At 37.6% G+C, this 16,242-nt stretch overlaps 1 protein-coding gene across 3 annotated transcripts in view; it reads right to left on the bottom strand.

Annotated features, from left to right (window-relative positions):
* Window positions 1-273: 273 nt before the first annotated feature.
* Window positions 274-16,242, bottom strand: part of usta (uronyl 2-sulfotransferase a) — a 61,728-nt gene continuing 45,759 nt past the window's right edge. The window contains exons 3-8 of one of the 3 annotated variants that reach the window (XM_077220099.1): window positions 12,873-13,028; window positions 9,596-9,675; window positions 9,315-9,468; window positions 2,971-3,068; window positions 2,361-2,518; window positions 274-2,110 (exon numbers count right to left, since the gene is read on the bottom strand). In XM_077220099.1, coding sequence (XP_077076214.1) covers window positions 1,806-2,110; window positions 2,361-2,518; window positions 2,971-3,068; window positions 9,315-9,468; window positions 9,596-9,675; window positions 12,873-13,028 — 951 coding nt within the window. In that variant the 3' untranslated portion in view covers window positions 274-1,805. Of the gene's footprint in view, window positions 2,111-2,360; window positions 2,519-2,970; window positions 3,069-9,314; window positions 9,469-9,595; window positions 9,676-12,860; window positions 13,029-16,242 lie in introns of all 3 variants that reach the window. The other 2 variants (XM_077220098.1, XM_077220100.1) reach the window with 2 other exon arrangements.

Raw genomic sequence — 16,242 nt, 5'->3', positions numbered from 1 at the left:
GTGTGTTCGACTTAAAGCGGCGCTGTGCAGACCGATCTGTGTATGACGTCAAAGTTCCACGAGAGCCACTCGAAAGCACCCATATTCCCTGCTCACTCCGAAGAGCAGAGCCAATGACGTGGGGGCTTTGGAGGGAGCATCACCAGCCCACAATAAAGTTAATAAAAAAAGAACAAATTTAAATAATTGTATCATAAAATAAGAAATAATTATTTGTACGCACAGATTAATATTTTCATACAGCACATATGAAGAAGTCCTACAAACAACGAATGCTGTTAAAATGCTTTTATTTTGAGTTTTCCCAGTAAAGGTGCAGTTAATTTGTAATGTTAGCCATTTTCATTCACTTTTGGTATTCAAAACAATAGCCACTCCAGCAGTCCTTAAGTAACCTTTAGCTATCAGGTGCTTCGATATTTGCCAGCTGTTAGATGTCAAAAAACAAAAATATATCTGCTGTTTTTTTCTTCTTCCTGAGATTCATAGATGGAATGCAAAAAATACTGCACAATAAATTAAACAATATAAAATCCACATTGAACACAAAACAAGTACATACACAAGTATATACTTAACTGGCAAGTTTAAGAGAAAAGTGTTAAATAAGCTTGTAGCTATAGCATCTATTTAGTCATGTATTAATCATTTCACTTTACCAGTATAGTTGAACAGAAATGCTCCATGAGTCTGACCTGTAGTGAATATAAGTGGACCTTTCTTTAGTTAAAACACACTAGGAACAGGTATTGATCTGTGGAGCAGCATAATAATAATTTAGAAATATATGGGTTTAAAATGCAATTTTAAAACTCAAATTTGCAAAATTTTTCACATTTTTATGATTTTTTAACTTGTTTTCCTATGAGCCGTCTGATCATTGTTTAGATGTAACTAGCTGGGTATTGTTTGATATCCCAGTAGTTTAATAATATATTGTACACTGCTCAGCAATACAGACTAGGACAAGGTGTGCTTAGCACATAATGTACCAAATTGAACTTAGGAGCCCGATGTTATGCAATGACTGAACACAACAGAAGACACTCTGTCAAGGCGAACATGTTTTACATCCACATTAAACATTTTAGATGGACAGTGTGCTGCATTTGACATCTTGCACACATTCAAAAGTGTTTGATTTATTGTACAACCCCTTACATGTACATTATGAAAAAGAACCTTCAAAAAGACTAGCAGTGAAGTTCTGGCACAGAGTTGCAGCGGGTTTCTAAAACCAGAGGAAGTGAGTGATGAGATGATCAGATCTGATTGGTGTTTGAGTTGTTTATTTTGATTACAACTATATGGTGCAGTAATCCTTTTCACTTTTTCACAGGTTTGGCACTTTGTTGTGATCTTCACTTGCCTCAATTGCGTAGTCTGAATGTGTTTGCGTGTGAAAGAGTGGGTTGAGTCAGAGGTCACCCAGGTTCCAGGTGCCTAAAAACTTCCACAGCATCTCATTCTGCTATACCACAATTAGTTCTTCCCTCCATTTTGACAATCCAACAACATCCCTGTAATTCCAATCGTGTATGATCTCACCAGGATGTGACCACAACCAACTGCTCAATTCCATAAACATGAACAAAATCGTTGTGATAATTGTTAGTTCCTTAAATAACTATTCAGACCCTTCTGTGTTCCTCTTGAGAGTGTCTTGAAGGGCCGTCCCGTTAAAAACACGGGGATCACTATTACACACCCAATTTTTGCCTGGGAATGTTGACTCTACCTCCTGATTGGACATAGACATCAAGCTTATGAGATCTCTGCCACGCCAACACCTCAGTGGATAATAATCAGGGCTGAACCATCCAGATGTTGGCATCCTCTTGCCCCATGTCCTCCTCCTCCTCCTCTTCCTCCTCCTCTTCCAAAGGTTCTTGGGTCCTGAGGGCAAGCTCACGGAGGAAGTCAGGTTCATGAGCTGAGTTCTGGGAGGTGGACTTGAGGCCGATCTTCTTCTTGGTTAAATGGAACTGGTCACGAATGAAGTTGTAAAAGTTGTACTCGTACTTCATTCTTTGGTAAAGCACCTGCAGGGCCTCTATAGTGGGCATGTGCTTCTTCACTGTGCCTGTAAGGTTCCCCATTTTCCAGAATGCTGCAGAGAAATCAGGTTTACAAAACTATGAGCCACAGAGAAATCTACAGTATGTGATTCAACAGTTTTAAGATGAGTTTAATTTTTCAAAACCTCCTAAGAAGATTTAAATACTGTTTTGAATTTTCTCCTTACCTCATCAGGTTTAAAAATGCTCTTTAATTTTTAATCATATTTGCATTAGCATTCATTTTTTTATGTTTTCTTTAATTTCTTACACATAAATTTAAAGCAATTGAATAAAACATACTTGGACTCTTGTAGATGCTTAGGACATCACTAAAGTAGTGAGGTAAAAGTCTCTCCAGCAGGAGCAATACATCCTCCAGCTCTTCCAGAATCCCAACAAGTAGGAAGTTCTCTATAACGTTTTGTTTGGCCCTCTCCAAAGCCCAAACTCCAGGCTCTCTGTAGCAGACAATGACAAATGACATGAAAACATCCAAATATTTCAGTTTGCAAATACTGAAGAGATTCTTTGTGAAAACAGAAACCTGCGTGACACTCATTCTTCAGCGAAACACAAAAAAGAAGAAATCTTGAATATTAACCAAACAGTTTCGGTTCCCATTGATTTCCATTGTATTTTTTGTCCATACAACATAAGTCAATATAGGGAACTGAAACTGTTGGGTTACCACCAACATTCTTCAAAATGTCTTCTTTTTTGTTTCACAGATTGCAGAAGAAAGAAAATCATGTAGGTTTTGAACAACTAGTCGGTGAGTGAAAATCCGCATGATTACAAAACAGCTATTTAACTCGATAATTATTACATATAGCAATCCACATGCATACATAAATGAATGATAAAACACAAACTCATCAACGTTAATACCCAATTGATGGGTCATAACTACCTGCACTGAGGGTGTTGTCCACAAAAGTATGGAACAATATAAAAGAGGCGTGGGTTGGAGCACTCCGGGTAGTTCTCCATGATGCAAACGTTAATGTCCTGCAGTGGAGACATGGGGAAATAAGTCAGACTGACAGAGCTACAGCCAAAAAAAAAAGCAGCACATTGAACAAAATATTGGCAAACAGAGCAAAAATTCGAAAAGTGCTTATAAATCATAGACATGCTCATTTTCACGGGACTATATGCTTTAAAGGGGCATTCGGCAACCCTAGCTATTTCTTTGCTGATTTCCACTTTTGTTGTCGCATGTTTTCTCAGCTGTAGAGCTCCCCCTACAGCTGTGAGACGTATATTTCACAACAATGTCGTAAAAAAACTCACTTGCGGCACCTCCTCCCCCTTTCTACCGCTGCTCATGTGCATTTGTTATTATCGGAGCCGGCCAATTTATCGTGTGGAGCTATGTCTACCGAGGTGAGTAATACATCATACACATTGAAGGTTGCGTGTGTGTTTATGTCGAATTGCCATAAAGCAGTTTGTGTTTCTCGCTCGTTCTCGCTTCTCACGAGACTTCCTATTTCCAACTTACCGGGACGTAAATCCTCATGTTGCAAGGTTGGTTTTTCACCTAAGAGCGTTGGGGGGAGCGGGGAAAGTCACCATTCTCATCAGAACAGGTTATTAAACCATCCAATTGATTTCTAAACGGTTTTATTAAGCTGAAATAGTTGCCGATGCCCCTTTAATACAGTAGCAGCCCCATCCAAAGTAGCACCAATCAGTTCTAGTGAACACAAGGGGGCACCACTTACACAAGCAATCAAACAGTCTTCTAAAAGTTATGTGACGCCACTGACAGTACATCCAAAACACAATCACTCACTCATCTGTAACAATGTTTTATCACTTTATTTGATCCCAAAGCTATAAATCAACATTGGGAACATTAAATGGGAAAATATGCAATCCATGGAGACTCGTATGCACACTTATTTAAAAACACAACAGAAGAGGCCTATGAAACCAATGTATTTTATTTCCATTTTTATCTAGCAAAAACCAGAAACCAGACTAAAGAAGTCCTGAGATAAAAAAACATGCCAATTCTCCCTCTCCCTGGTTTAATTATCAAGGCTACAATATGTGAAGTCCTCAGAGAACAAAATGGACAAGAATAAAAAGATTATATGTTTGTTTTCCTCAAAACAACAATGTAGCCAACGTTGCTATAATGATGATACTGCATGAGAACATATTACATGCTGAAAAGTAGATGGTCAAGATGACATTTCTTGGAAAAGAAGGCAATTTGTCAAGTTAACAGCCTCGTCTCTAACTCGTGCACAAGAGAGGTTAAGTAAAGACCACAGCCACGAGGCTCCAGACTCTACGCACTCCTTCCCTTTCATGAGCCCCAGGTGGGGGAATCACATGCACGCTGTGGGTCTAGAAGAGAAGGGCCCTCAGGCTGGCAGGTAGAAAAACATACTAAAGTTATTTCAGCATTAATCTTTCACCGTAGAATGGCCTTTACACATGCCAAGAATGAGTCGACATGTGAACATTATTTATCCGCCTTTCATTAAACCCTAATTCAGGAAATTAAAAGGTCCCCTAAAGGCGAAACTCGTTTGCAATACATGTTGTTTAGTCTGGAATATTTTAGAAATTTACTTGGATTATCTCCATATCCTGATTATTAAAAGTATGAAGGTTTTTCCATGATCAGTTACTTTATTGCATTAATGTTTCTGATAGTTTCTCCGGTTTTGTTTGACCCCTCAAAATGTTGGGTGATTTATGCAATTAAACTGCAGACTTGAGTATTTGGGGAATTTTTAAGCTGGTTTTAACTTTCATTTTTTAAATATCAGTCAGTTGGCTTTGTTTTACTGCCCCCCTCCCAAATTTATTTTTTTATTTTTCATGTTTAAGCTAGTTTTCACTATCAGAGTTTTTGGATATGGGTCAACTGGCTTTTCTTTTTACTGCCCCCCTCCCAAATTCTGTACGTAAATATTTGAGAGCACTGCTTTTTCTTTTATTCCACTAAAACAATTAAAAGTGTGGTCAGAATTTAAAATGCAATTTATAAAAATGAGTCCAGGATAGATTGCACCCTTAATGAAAGAACCATTATGAACATTCTCCTCCTTTTTTTTGCATCACATCAAAACTGCCTTATATCTTAGTTTCTGTAACATTTGCCACACATGTGAACACATTTTAAACAGTATTTAATATTAACATAAAATGGAATGGAATTTATACACAATTTAATTGAAGTTAAGACATATTCAATTAATTTAAGCATAAGCCTTCAGATAAAAGTTTTTTTAAGATTATGATAAACATAGTCAAATGTGTCCAAACATTTGACTAGACAAAGGCTTGATATCTTGTCATGGATGTATATACCTGTAGGTATAAGCAATTAAGAAATTACAGTAATTATGAACAGCGATGCTTAGATTGGGATGTTTGCGGTTTAATTCACTGATTGTGAACTAGCTAAAAAACAAACAAAAACCAGATTGTTGTGTTTAGCTTTCATTGCTCTCTAAACGTGTTCATTTGTTGACAATATCAAGCTGATGCACTGGCGATTCCTTCAAAGCAGTGGAGCTCCAGTTCCTTTAACAATACTCACTCTGTGTGTATCTGAATAGAGTCTAAAAGCCAAGAGCGCATCAATGTCCTTTCATCCGCATCTCCACTCACTCCCAATGGAAACACATACAACTCTGATGGATATGCACTTTGAACGCACAGATGCTATTGCTGAAAGAAAAACAAGTAATGTCCCATTTGGGCTTCCGTTGACTTTTTGGTTTATAATAAAGGAAACGAGTATTTAAGTACAGAAAGCCAGATGGTCAAAAGGGTAAATGTCTGCTGAGAACAAAAGGTACAGAAATGTCATCCTCTAACAGATCACCAATTACGCAGAAACTTACAGAACAACATCCTCAAGCCCTGAAGAGATAATGGCTCCTTAAAGCTGAGCCAGACATTTAAAACAAACAATTAAATACAATTCAATAAGGAGAAAGATGCTGTTTGGTGGAGTGGAGAAAAAAGAGAGTATAAAAAGAAAGGAAGTCTGTTTGGACATATGAAATTACACATAAAAAGTTACAGCAAATGTCTAGTGTGCTTCTGGCAAACATCCCAAGCAGTAAAACCGGTCAGTGTTTCTCTCTAGAAGGACCCACTTCAGCTCAGGTGACACACTTATTTGGCCTTATGTTCTTGATTCAGTCCCAAGGTGGCCATTTCACTAAGCACCTAGGAACACCGCCATTGCAATTCACCCCTAAACTACCTCCAGATGGACGTCACCACGCAACATGCTCTGCCCCACACGAAAGAAAGCATTTTTCGGTCTAGAAAATGCTACAAAAAAAGAGCAAATAATAAATACTGGTTACTGGATTCATAATGCTTTGAGCAAAGCAGAGATTAGACGAGATGATAGGTTACGATAGGAGACAAGAAGTCAGTCTGCAAGAGAAATCAGGCACACACACACACACCAGCTTTAATGTTTTTAGTCATTAGTAAACATGGACAGTACTACAAGCTTTGAAGGTCTGCCAGCATACCTCACACAAAAACAGTGTTTTTTCTGAGTAATGAACATACAGAACAACCGAGTTTGCTGGCGCAAGTACATTTAATTCAAAATTGACAGTTAAGACATTTACATTGTTACCAAAGATTTCTATTTCAAATAAATACCGTTTTGAACTTTCTAACCAATCAGCTTAGCCATAACATATAAGTGTTTAAAGGAAACAAGCTTGTACAATTTCAGTCACAGCAGATGAAAGAGTCCAAACCCCCCCCTCTTTGTCCGTGTGTGAGCATGGCCATTCCTCTAACACACACTTTATAAACTCGCTTAACATGCTTCAAACATATGGGACGACTCTGCAATATCAAATTAGCTCACAGCGTCCAGTTGTAATGCAAATGTGTTCGTGTTGGTGAATGCATATGTCTGACGTTGAGTATGTGTGTGGGCGCGTGCACATCTATTCAGATTATGGGGAAATTCCCAAGTACGTCAGATTATTATAATTAAACTAAATTCAAAGGGAAAGATCAAAAATGAAACTTCAATAGCATACCATCTGAATGCTCATCCTCTCACATTTGTGAGATAGATCACAAACCATGGTAATCCTAAACTATAAAAACAGAGATGTGGTTAACCAGGCCTCCAGGAGGAGAGAGGATCTTAAGAAGAGGTTATGTTCTTCTTTATGGTGAAGGTTTGATTATATTTATTGTAGTCTTTCATTAGCTAAGATAGGTTCAATTCCTATCGTAACAGAACTGCTACTGTCTGTCATGTGTTCTCCTTTAAGATTATAAATCATAAAAACTATTAAATTAAAATGCTAAGTGGTGGAAGATATTTGTTAATTATTTTTTTAGAAATGTAGTGTGGTATGGATTTAATATTATTCAAAATGAGTTAGCAACATTTTTAATCTATAAAGCAAATAAAAAACTGTCCATTAGTTTTAAATGAATCTGCCATCTTTGCTCTTAGTAAGTAAAATAATGCCAAATGTTTTTGAAACAAAAAAGCTTGTTGAATTGCACTAATTGAAACAATATTCATTGCATTTTATTATTTATTGATTTTATTATCATATTCTTGGAACCACATAACTTTTTGAGTCAATAACCTTCACTTCACTATAATGACCATTATTGGCACTAGTAAATACTAGTGACATACATTCATACACCATTGTTCAAAAGTTTGGGGTTGGTATATGATGTTATATTGAAATTAAAATCTAAAAAACTTATCTGTTTGTATACATTTTAAAAACTAAGTATTCATGTGATGACAAAGTCTTCAGTGTCACATTACAAATATATTCAAATAAAATAAGTTGCCTTTTACCTAGCCTATGTTGTTAATATGTTGGTCTGTTATGGTGTTATCTTGTTTCATACATTGTGAACTGAACCTACTAACTGAACCATGCTAACCTGTCAGATCTTGACCCCTACTCAGTAGAAATATTCATAGATTAATCTCATTACACCGGGTACAGCATAAATGAACAGAGAAAACAGCCTGGACTGAATTGACTAGTAACTTGATCAAGAAAAGGTCCCAGTTAATGTTCCAGATAAATGCATGTCTGGGAAACTGGCCATTTATGTTTTATGAAAAACAGATATGAGCCATAATTCTGTCACAATCCTAAATCGACTGATGTATTTCTTCGAGCAATGCCAAGTTTTCATGTCATTGTCTTGAGTTTCAGCATTTATGTAGGTTTTTTCCAAATCAGAGGTTAGAGCATTGAGCAATGCAATTGAGTAAAAAAGCAAGTATGACTAATCAGTTCCTGAACATTCTGCTCACATTGTCTGAGATAATTTCCGAACATACAGCCAGACTCCCACTCTCACAAACACTCATTGTGCAACAAATTCATTCCCAAGGGGAAATAGAGTCCCCAATTCGAGTCACTCGATGGTCACGCTGTATTCTATGTTAATTTGTGTGCATATAAGTACAACTCCTATCTGTTTGAACAGGTAAATTACTAGTCTTACTGTATGGAGCTCTGTTGCAGTACACTAAACTACAGTCAGCCCTTCACATCACTATTCAGATGTTTATGTTTAAACCTGCACTCACTTCAGTACTGCTGCATCCCTATATAAAATAAATAAATAAATAAAAAAGTGTTGATGCACAAGATTAACAAAGATAATGTTAACGTTTTCTTAAAAGGATTGAGTTTCTGTGCCTAATTGGGTATTTCTTTAACTACAAAGCAGGGTGTAGCTCAAGGGGTTAATTTGCCCACAAACAGTAGATATACATGCATTTATTTGTGTCTTTTTATCCCCCTGAATGAACAAATGGCATTTCCATTTTAAAACTATGAATAGATAATGACCTTTGCTAACGCTGTGTCTACACTGGATAGGGCGCAACGCAATGAGTCCCTGACAGTAAACTGATGCTTCCTTCTATTTATTTATGTACTCCATCTCTATGCACTTGCACTATTTTTGACACAAAGGACAAATTGGTTTGCAGCAGTGGATTTGACTTGTCCAGCGTAGACAGCCTCAAGCTGTGACACGACAATGGTCGTGCGACATTACAATGTATCCTAAATGCAATGAAATAATATTATACTTTTCACAACCTGTGATATTTTCCTCACACATCACATCTTAAGTATGCTCTTGTATCCTTGCACTAACCTTTTTTTTTAAATTATATCTGGGGCAAAATTGATGGTTGTGGTGAAAATTAGGAAGAAGAGAAAGAATTTTGAAAGAGTCTCTGACCAAATATCTCTCGTCATCTTTCATCTGGGGTGTGCGGATCAAGTGATTCTGCTCTCCTCTCCAGTCCCCAAAACGACGAAAAAAGTAATTGGAGAGGAAACGGTTAATGGGATCCCTGATGATGTTTATGTAGACTGGCTGTTCTATCCTAAACCTGAGAAAGAAAGAGACAAAGCGTATGAGCACTGAATCGAATACTAATTTAATGGCAGCAAGAAATGTGCGTCTTTATCTTGGACCTGATCAGACACATTCAGAGAAATAATTCCTGATTTGCTTACCTTGTGAAATTCAGAAAGTGAACATGTCTGGTGTACAGAAAAGGCTGTGGAATAGTGCTAATGTTTCTCATCAAATCCACCTGGCAAAAAATCAACACAAATAAACAGAGATCAAAATGCATGTTACATAACCGTTCATGAGCATCTCTTCATTCAACAACACTGACAATTATGATAAATCAAAATAGCAGAGGGGTGCAACAAGTTACAATTGCAGAGCAAAAAAAAAATTACAATATTTTAACCACTAGAAGCTTCGGCTGCACGACATGTAATTATATATACTTCCTGTCACACTTACAAACAAATGAATTACAGGGTATATACCATATTAGCCATAATTAATTAAAGCTGCTGTCTTCAGTGGCTATAAAACAATAATTATTCAGCCACAGCGATGGATACATTTAAAAAAAATAAACCATAAACATTATGCCAGTAGTTTCCAGTTTCAAAGTGAATTTAAGAATCACACACATATGCATCTTTGTGGGCACTCTCCATAGACATAATGGTTTTATACTGTACAAACTGTATATTCTATCCCCTTACACTAACCCTACCCCTAAACCCACACATCCCAGAAAAAAGAAACACACACACACACACACACACACACACACACACACACACACACACACACACACACACACACACACACACACAAAAACACACACACACAAAAACACACACACACACACACACACTTCGCGTGGATGGTACGTAGTGCAGTGGAAAGAAGCTTACTTCTCATTACCTTAATGTTTCCTAATGAGGGCCAGCTGGGGCCCCAGTCAGCTCTGATAGAGCCCATGTGTCTCTAAATGCATGTTACAATCTCTACAAACATACCTATACAGGCATAAGGAGACTTAAAAATCCCTATAACAGATCACCATACGAGGAGCGGGATGGCGTAATGCTGGTCTGGTGTGCCAGGACGGTATGTGTGGAGTGAAGCACTCGACAATAGGTTCCAGAAGTTTCTTGGATCAGAAGGCTTGGAAAGACCACCCTCAGAATTGAGATCTCATACCGAAATCTAAACCTCTTTATACCCCACATCTCCGTCAAACAGCTTACCACACTGTAACAAGTGCCCCACTTAAGCTTTAATCTTTTATCAAACGCTGTGTCAAAGCCAAAACACACATTCTGTTCCAACATGAGGTAGTGACATCATCTTAATGAGATTTCCTGTGCTGTAAACGCTTATATGGGCACAGACATGGCCATGCAATGTACAGCTAAAGTAATGATATACGAGGTGTTGGTAAAATCACATCACAAGTAACACCTCAGATTGTGTGACATTGGGTAAGCAGTCTGTGGTTTAGTGTTTTGAGGCCAATTAAAAATGTACAGGTCTTATTATAATGACATGTCAGAATAAACATGAGTTTGACCAGATGCTTTATTTTGCTTACCAATACACAGTTTAGGTCATTATAAGTGTTTCTTCTTTTCATCTAAAATGTTTTAACCGTTAAAGAAAGTATCAGGGTTTCCACAAAAATATTAAGCAGCAAAATAAAATGAATAACAATAATAAAATTCAATTTTAAAAAAACATAAAGTACATTTTTATTCTATATTGTGCTGCTACTTCTCATGTCAAGCGCAAGAACATTAACTTTAAACTAACATATCTGGAATATATGTCCACTGATGGTTAAAAGCAGAGTCTTCAGAATCTTCATATTTGTTTGAATATGAAATACCCCTTTAATGACAAAACCTAGTTCTACACAATCACATTATGATTTTTTAATGGAGAGGAGGTTCATTCGTACTTCAAGCTCAGACTGAACATTCCCAAACACAAATAAACTTTCTTCTCTAAATGAGAGTTTTATGACCCTTATCCCGCAGAGAAATTTGCATTTGTTAAGGAGACTCTGCGGGTGCTCCAACGCCACAAACAGGTCATCAGTCACAATCACAGCTGTCAGCCGGAGAAAACAAGGACTGGAAATACACAAAGCGCACAAAGAACCTAATGCTAAACTTCACTTGTGTATAAATGATGCACATCAAAACAAGACGTTAAACCCTTTTTTTATTGAGTTAAGATTGGACCCACCCTTTCATTCATTATTATTATAAAATGATGTCCACATTTTAGAATACGAGTAATGTTATGCAAGCAATGAAATAAAACAAGCGGAAATATGAAAATTATGAAGTACTAAACAAATCAAAACAATCTTATATTTTAGCTTCTTCAAATATAGCCACACTTTGTCTAGATAAATATAAATACATTTATTTAAACAGCAAATGTTGTTCAAATGTTGTTTGGGAAGTATTTTATGTATGTGCAATCCCACTGGACCATACGGCACCTTCACACGCTCTTGCAGTAGTTTCACCAACCAGGTATGGACATTTGTTTATGTAAGATTCCAAGATAAATCATCTCAGTCTCAAACAGAACACACAAGAAGATATTTCAAAGACCGGTGGGGTCCAGCTATCTTTCATTGTATGGACAAAAAGAAAATATCTTCTTTTGCATTCCACAGAAGAAAGAGTCATTTAGGTTTGGAAAGTCAGAGAACATTCTAAGAATATCTGATACCATACTGTGAATCACTTTCATTTGCTGTTTTCCCCTCTCTCTCTCATCTTCCTGAACACACGACTCCGTTAAGGAGAGTTAGTCTTTCTGATAGCAAAGAAACCTGTATGTGTTCTGAGCTTACTCCTGTAAACACACACATTTAATATTACCTTTGAGTATTTACCGTACATCTAACCAGTTTACACATTTGAAAACCTATGAATAATGCATCACTCAGAAAAACATTTTATTCTAGGGTTCTGGAAGGTCCCATGCTGTCCGGAAAGAATTATGAGTGTACTGTGGGATATAGACAGATTTCCAGTGAAAAGTCTTCATTTTCATGTTAGTCACTTTTATTTCACTCTCCCACTCAACAAACGCATATGAGTGTTATTTAATCAGCTTATTTATTTGAGCTTTTCATAGGTTGAGTTTAGCTGTGTGGAGGTGTGGTGGCTTGACCATACCCAAACGGGATGACAGAATATTTTCTTTTCCTCTCCGCAAAGGAAGAAAGTGTGTGTGTTTTTCTCCACAATGAGTGCCATTCGGATGTGTTTCATTGCCGCTGGCATTCAGTGAGCATTTCCCTTGGCAAACACCTTTATTTAATCACATCAGCAAGTTTTCACAGTATGCTTTTTATATTAGCGTGCTTTACAACTTCTCAGAGACATTAGTTGCCTCAGACACACTCACCCATCCACTGACCTGCTCATGCTTTGTGAGTCTGGTTTTGTTATGGATGTCAGAGGACACCAGGTTAAACTGGTGCTTTTCTGCCAAAATCCTCAGCAGAAGGACAACCGTCCGACTTCCACACTTGCCAACCCTGTTGTAGATCACCTGACTTGGGAATGGCAGCTCCTAGAGACAGACATTGAAATACATAGTTATTAGGAAGAAGACGACGACGACACCATATCTTCTCTTCCATGTCAGTCTCTGACGCTGTTCACGTTGTAAACATTTCTACAGTTCTACATCAGAACGTTGGTTCAGTATTGTCCAGCTCCTGCGTCAGCACCACACGTAGTGCTCACGTGAACCACGTCAGAGACTGAGAAAGTTATTTTTGGGGGGGTTTTTGTTCACACAAAAAGCATTCTAGTTGCTTAATAAAATTGAGGCTGAACCACTGTAGTCACATGGACTATTTTAACGATGTCTTTACTACCTTTCTGGGCTTTGAAAGTGGTAATTGCATTGCCTTCTATAGCTGGTTCAGAAACGTCACGGATTTCATCAAAAATAACTTAATTCGTGTTCCCAAGATGAAAGCAGGTCTTACGGATTTGTAACGAGTAAATAATGACAGAAATTTCATTTTTGGATGAACTAACCCCTTAGCAAGCAAGCAAGCAAGGAAACAAGGAAGGAAGCAAGGAAGGAAGCAAGGAAGGAAGCAAGGAAGGAAGGAAGGAAGGAAGGAAGGAAGGAAGGAAGGAAGGAAGGAAGGAAGGAAGGAAGGAAGGAAGGAAGGAAGGAAGGAAGGAAGGAAGGAAGGAAGGAAGGAAGGAAGGAAGGAAGGAAGGAAGGAAGGAAGGAAGGAAGGAAGGAAGGAAGGAAGGAAGGAAGGAAGGAAGGAAGGAAGGAAGGAAGGAAGGAAGGAAGGAAGGAAGGAAGGAAGGAAGGAAGGAAGGAAGGAAAAGAAAGAAAGAACACAGTGAGCATTTAGAAAGTTAATACAAGAAAGTACAAATTTGAGAAAGCACTATAACAAGTATGCTTAATACTTACAAAGCTATTACTGTCTTTGGTATTAAGCATGTTTAACTCAATTCAATAATTGAGCCACATTTAGTGCACACTGCACAGTGCCCCTGGAATAAGCCGGGGTTAAGCGTTTCACTCAGGGACACAAGGGTGATAGTTTTGGTTTTCCCCTTTAGGAACTAAAATCTAGAAGCTTCCAGTTTCCAGCCCAGATCTTTATTCACTACTCCACACCACCATAAGAACGAGTCTTTAAGAAAGGAGGAATCTTTTTAATTCCTAGATGAACATCCAGTGCGAAAGAAGAATGGAATTCCCTGCAGGCCAGCATCCTAGATGGAACTGGGTTTGGAGAGCTGCTCTTTCCCCTCTGTGTATGTAATATGAGAAATGCTACTGAGAACAAACATTAATGTCAAAAGCAGTCTGTGTTTATGTTTGAATGTGTCTGTGACATGATTTTCAACTTCACTACTGCAGTCACGCTCACTTTTATTCAGGTCTGTAAACACACTCACTTGTTCCTACCTAAACAACACCCCCTCCTCATCTCTGGAGTCTCGGGACCCTTTTATTATTTGGTCTCTCTCAGTCTCACACTCCATAGTGTGGAACTGCGCTCCCTCCCAAAACAACAAATGCGTTCAAGTTCAGAGAGAATGCCCTCTTTTCACCTCGCACACACATAAGAGGCCTTGTCTGAGCCCAGCTGCCTTGCCATTTCTCCCCCATCCTGTGTTCCTCCATTTCTCTCCCTCTCTCGACATTTACTTCTGTCTCACTCTTTTTCTTAGATAAATCACGCTTCTATATAGAGTCCTCCCGACTCTAATGCAAAATAAATGCATCCTGCAATTTTTTGTTTGTTCTGTTTCAGAAGCCTTTATAGATCCATATTTACATTACAAAAGTTCACTACACATTCAAAAGTCTGGGGTCAGTAATATTTTTTAAAAATATATTTGTTAAGCAAAGATGCATTACATTGATTAAAAGTAACAGTAAAGACATTAACATTGTTAAAAAGTTTTCTATTTCAAATAAATGCTGTTCTTTTGAATCATCCTGAAGTAGTCTTACTAGTAGTATACTGAAAAGTATTAAGCAGCACAACGGTTTTCAACATTGATAGTAATAAGAACATCTTCTTGAGCACCAAATCAGCATATTAGAATGATTTCTGAAGCATCATGTGGCACTGAAGACTGGAGTATTGATGCTGAAAATTCAGCTTTGCCATCACAGGAGTAAATTACATGATATTAACTATGTTTTTGCTCAAACACATCCAGGCCTTGTCCACACTAATACGGTTTAGTTTGAAAACGGACCCTTTTCTCTCCGTTTTGCCCTTCTGTCCACACTAAGACAGCATTTTTATTAATGAAAACAAAGCTTTTTGAAAACATTTTGTGGATATAATTGAGGATATAATAGAAAAGGCCGTTTTCACATTGTAGTGTGGACTGTGAAAACTGAGGTATTTGAAAATGATGAAGCGCGTTTAGTCATGTGACGCATATTGTACCGATAGATATTCATGTTTATACCGGTATTGTGCCTGTTATGTGCTATTCACTTTCACATAGTTGCTAAAATATGTTACTTTGCACACTCTTCATATCACAATACTGCAAAGATGACAGAATTTACTCGCATTTGCTGTTCTGCGACAAAACATGAGAGCAGTTGCGTTTAGACCAAACATATAATGGTGAGTGAGTGCAACCAGGACGCATCAGTGAATTGTGAGATATTTTGCTAAATAAAATGATCCTGCCAGAAGGATTGCGTGACTAAATAACTTGATTAAGTATTGTTCCTTCTGTATCGTATCAGTGAGCTTTTCTGAGGGTTTACGCATGCGCAGTAAGGTGAATATTAGGATTTCCTAAGTTTCAGTGTGGACGGGAATCATTTGGAAAACGTTAGTGAAGACTGGAGCTAACATACGTCACTGTAGCATTTTTTGTAGTATGTTTGTGTGCAAGTATGTTGAGTTCTTGTTAGAACTGTAAACGTCTGTACAGAGTTTGTGTGTTTTCCACAGCTGTGAGATGTTAAAACTGGTTGTTATCATTGCTGGCTTGAGGTCTTTCAGTAACTGTGGGGGTTTCAGCTACCAAAGACTTTACCTAACTAGACAGATCCACACAAAACATTATTACCTAGGAAAATTGGAAAATTTATAGACAGGTACATCTTTTTTTTATAGTAAACAGAAGTGGTCCTGGTAGAAATGTAATGATTTACACACATGCACACATTGAACTGGACTTTGATTACATTACTTTCTTATTCAGGAAGTCATAATTTCCAAATGTTTAACTCTGAGCTGTAAATTTTATGTATACATATATTATAT

The sequence above is a fragment of the Siphateles boraxobius genome, unplaced genomic scaffold (genome assembly GCF_051911475.1).
Source record: "Siphateles boraxobius isolate OS27281-9 unplaced genomic scaffold, OSU_SipBor_1 8, whole genome shotgun sequence".
Taxonomy (NCBI): domain Eukaryota; kingdom Metazoa; phylum Chordata; class Actinopteri; order Cypriniformes; family Leuciscidae; genus Siphateles; species Siphateles boraxobius.
Note: the sequence above shows the minus strand (reverse complement) of the source record. Positions and strands in the feature narration are given on the sequence as shown.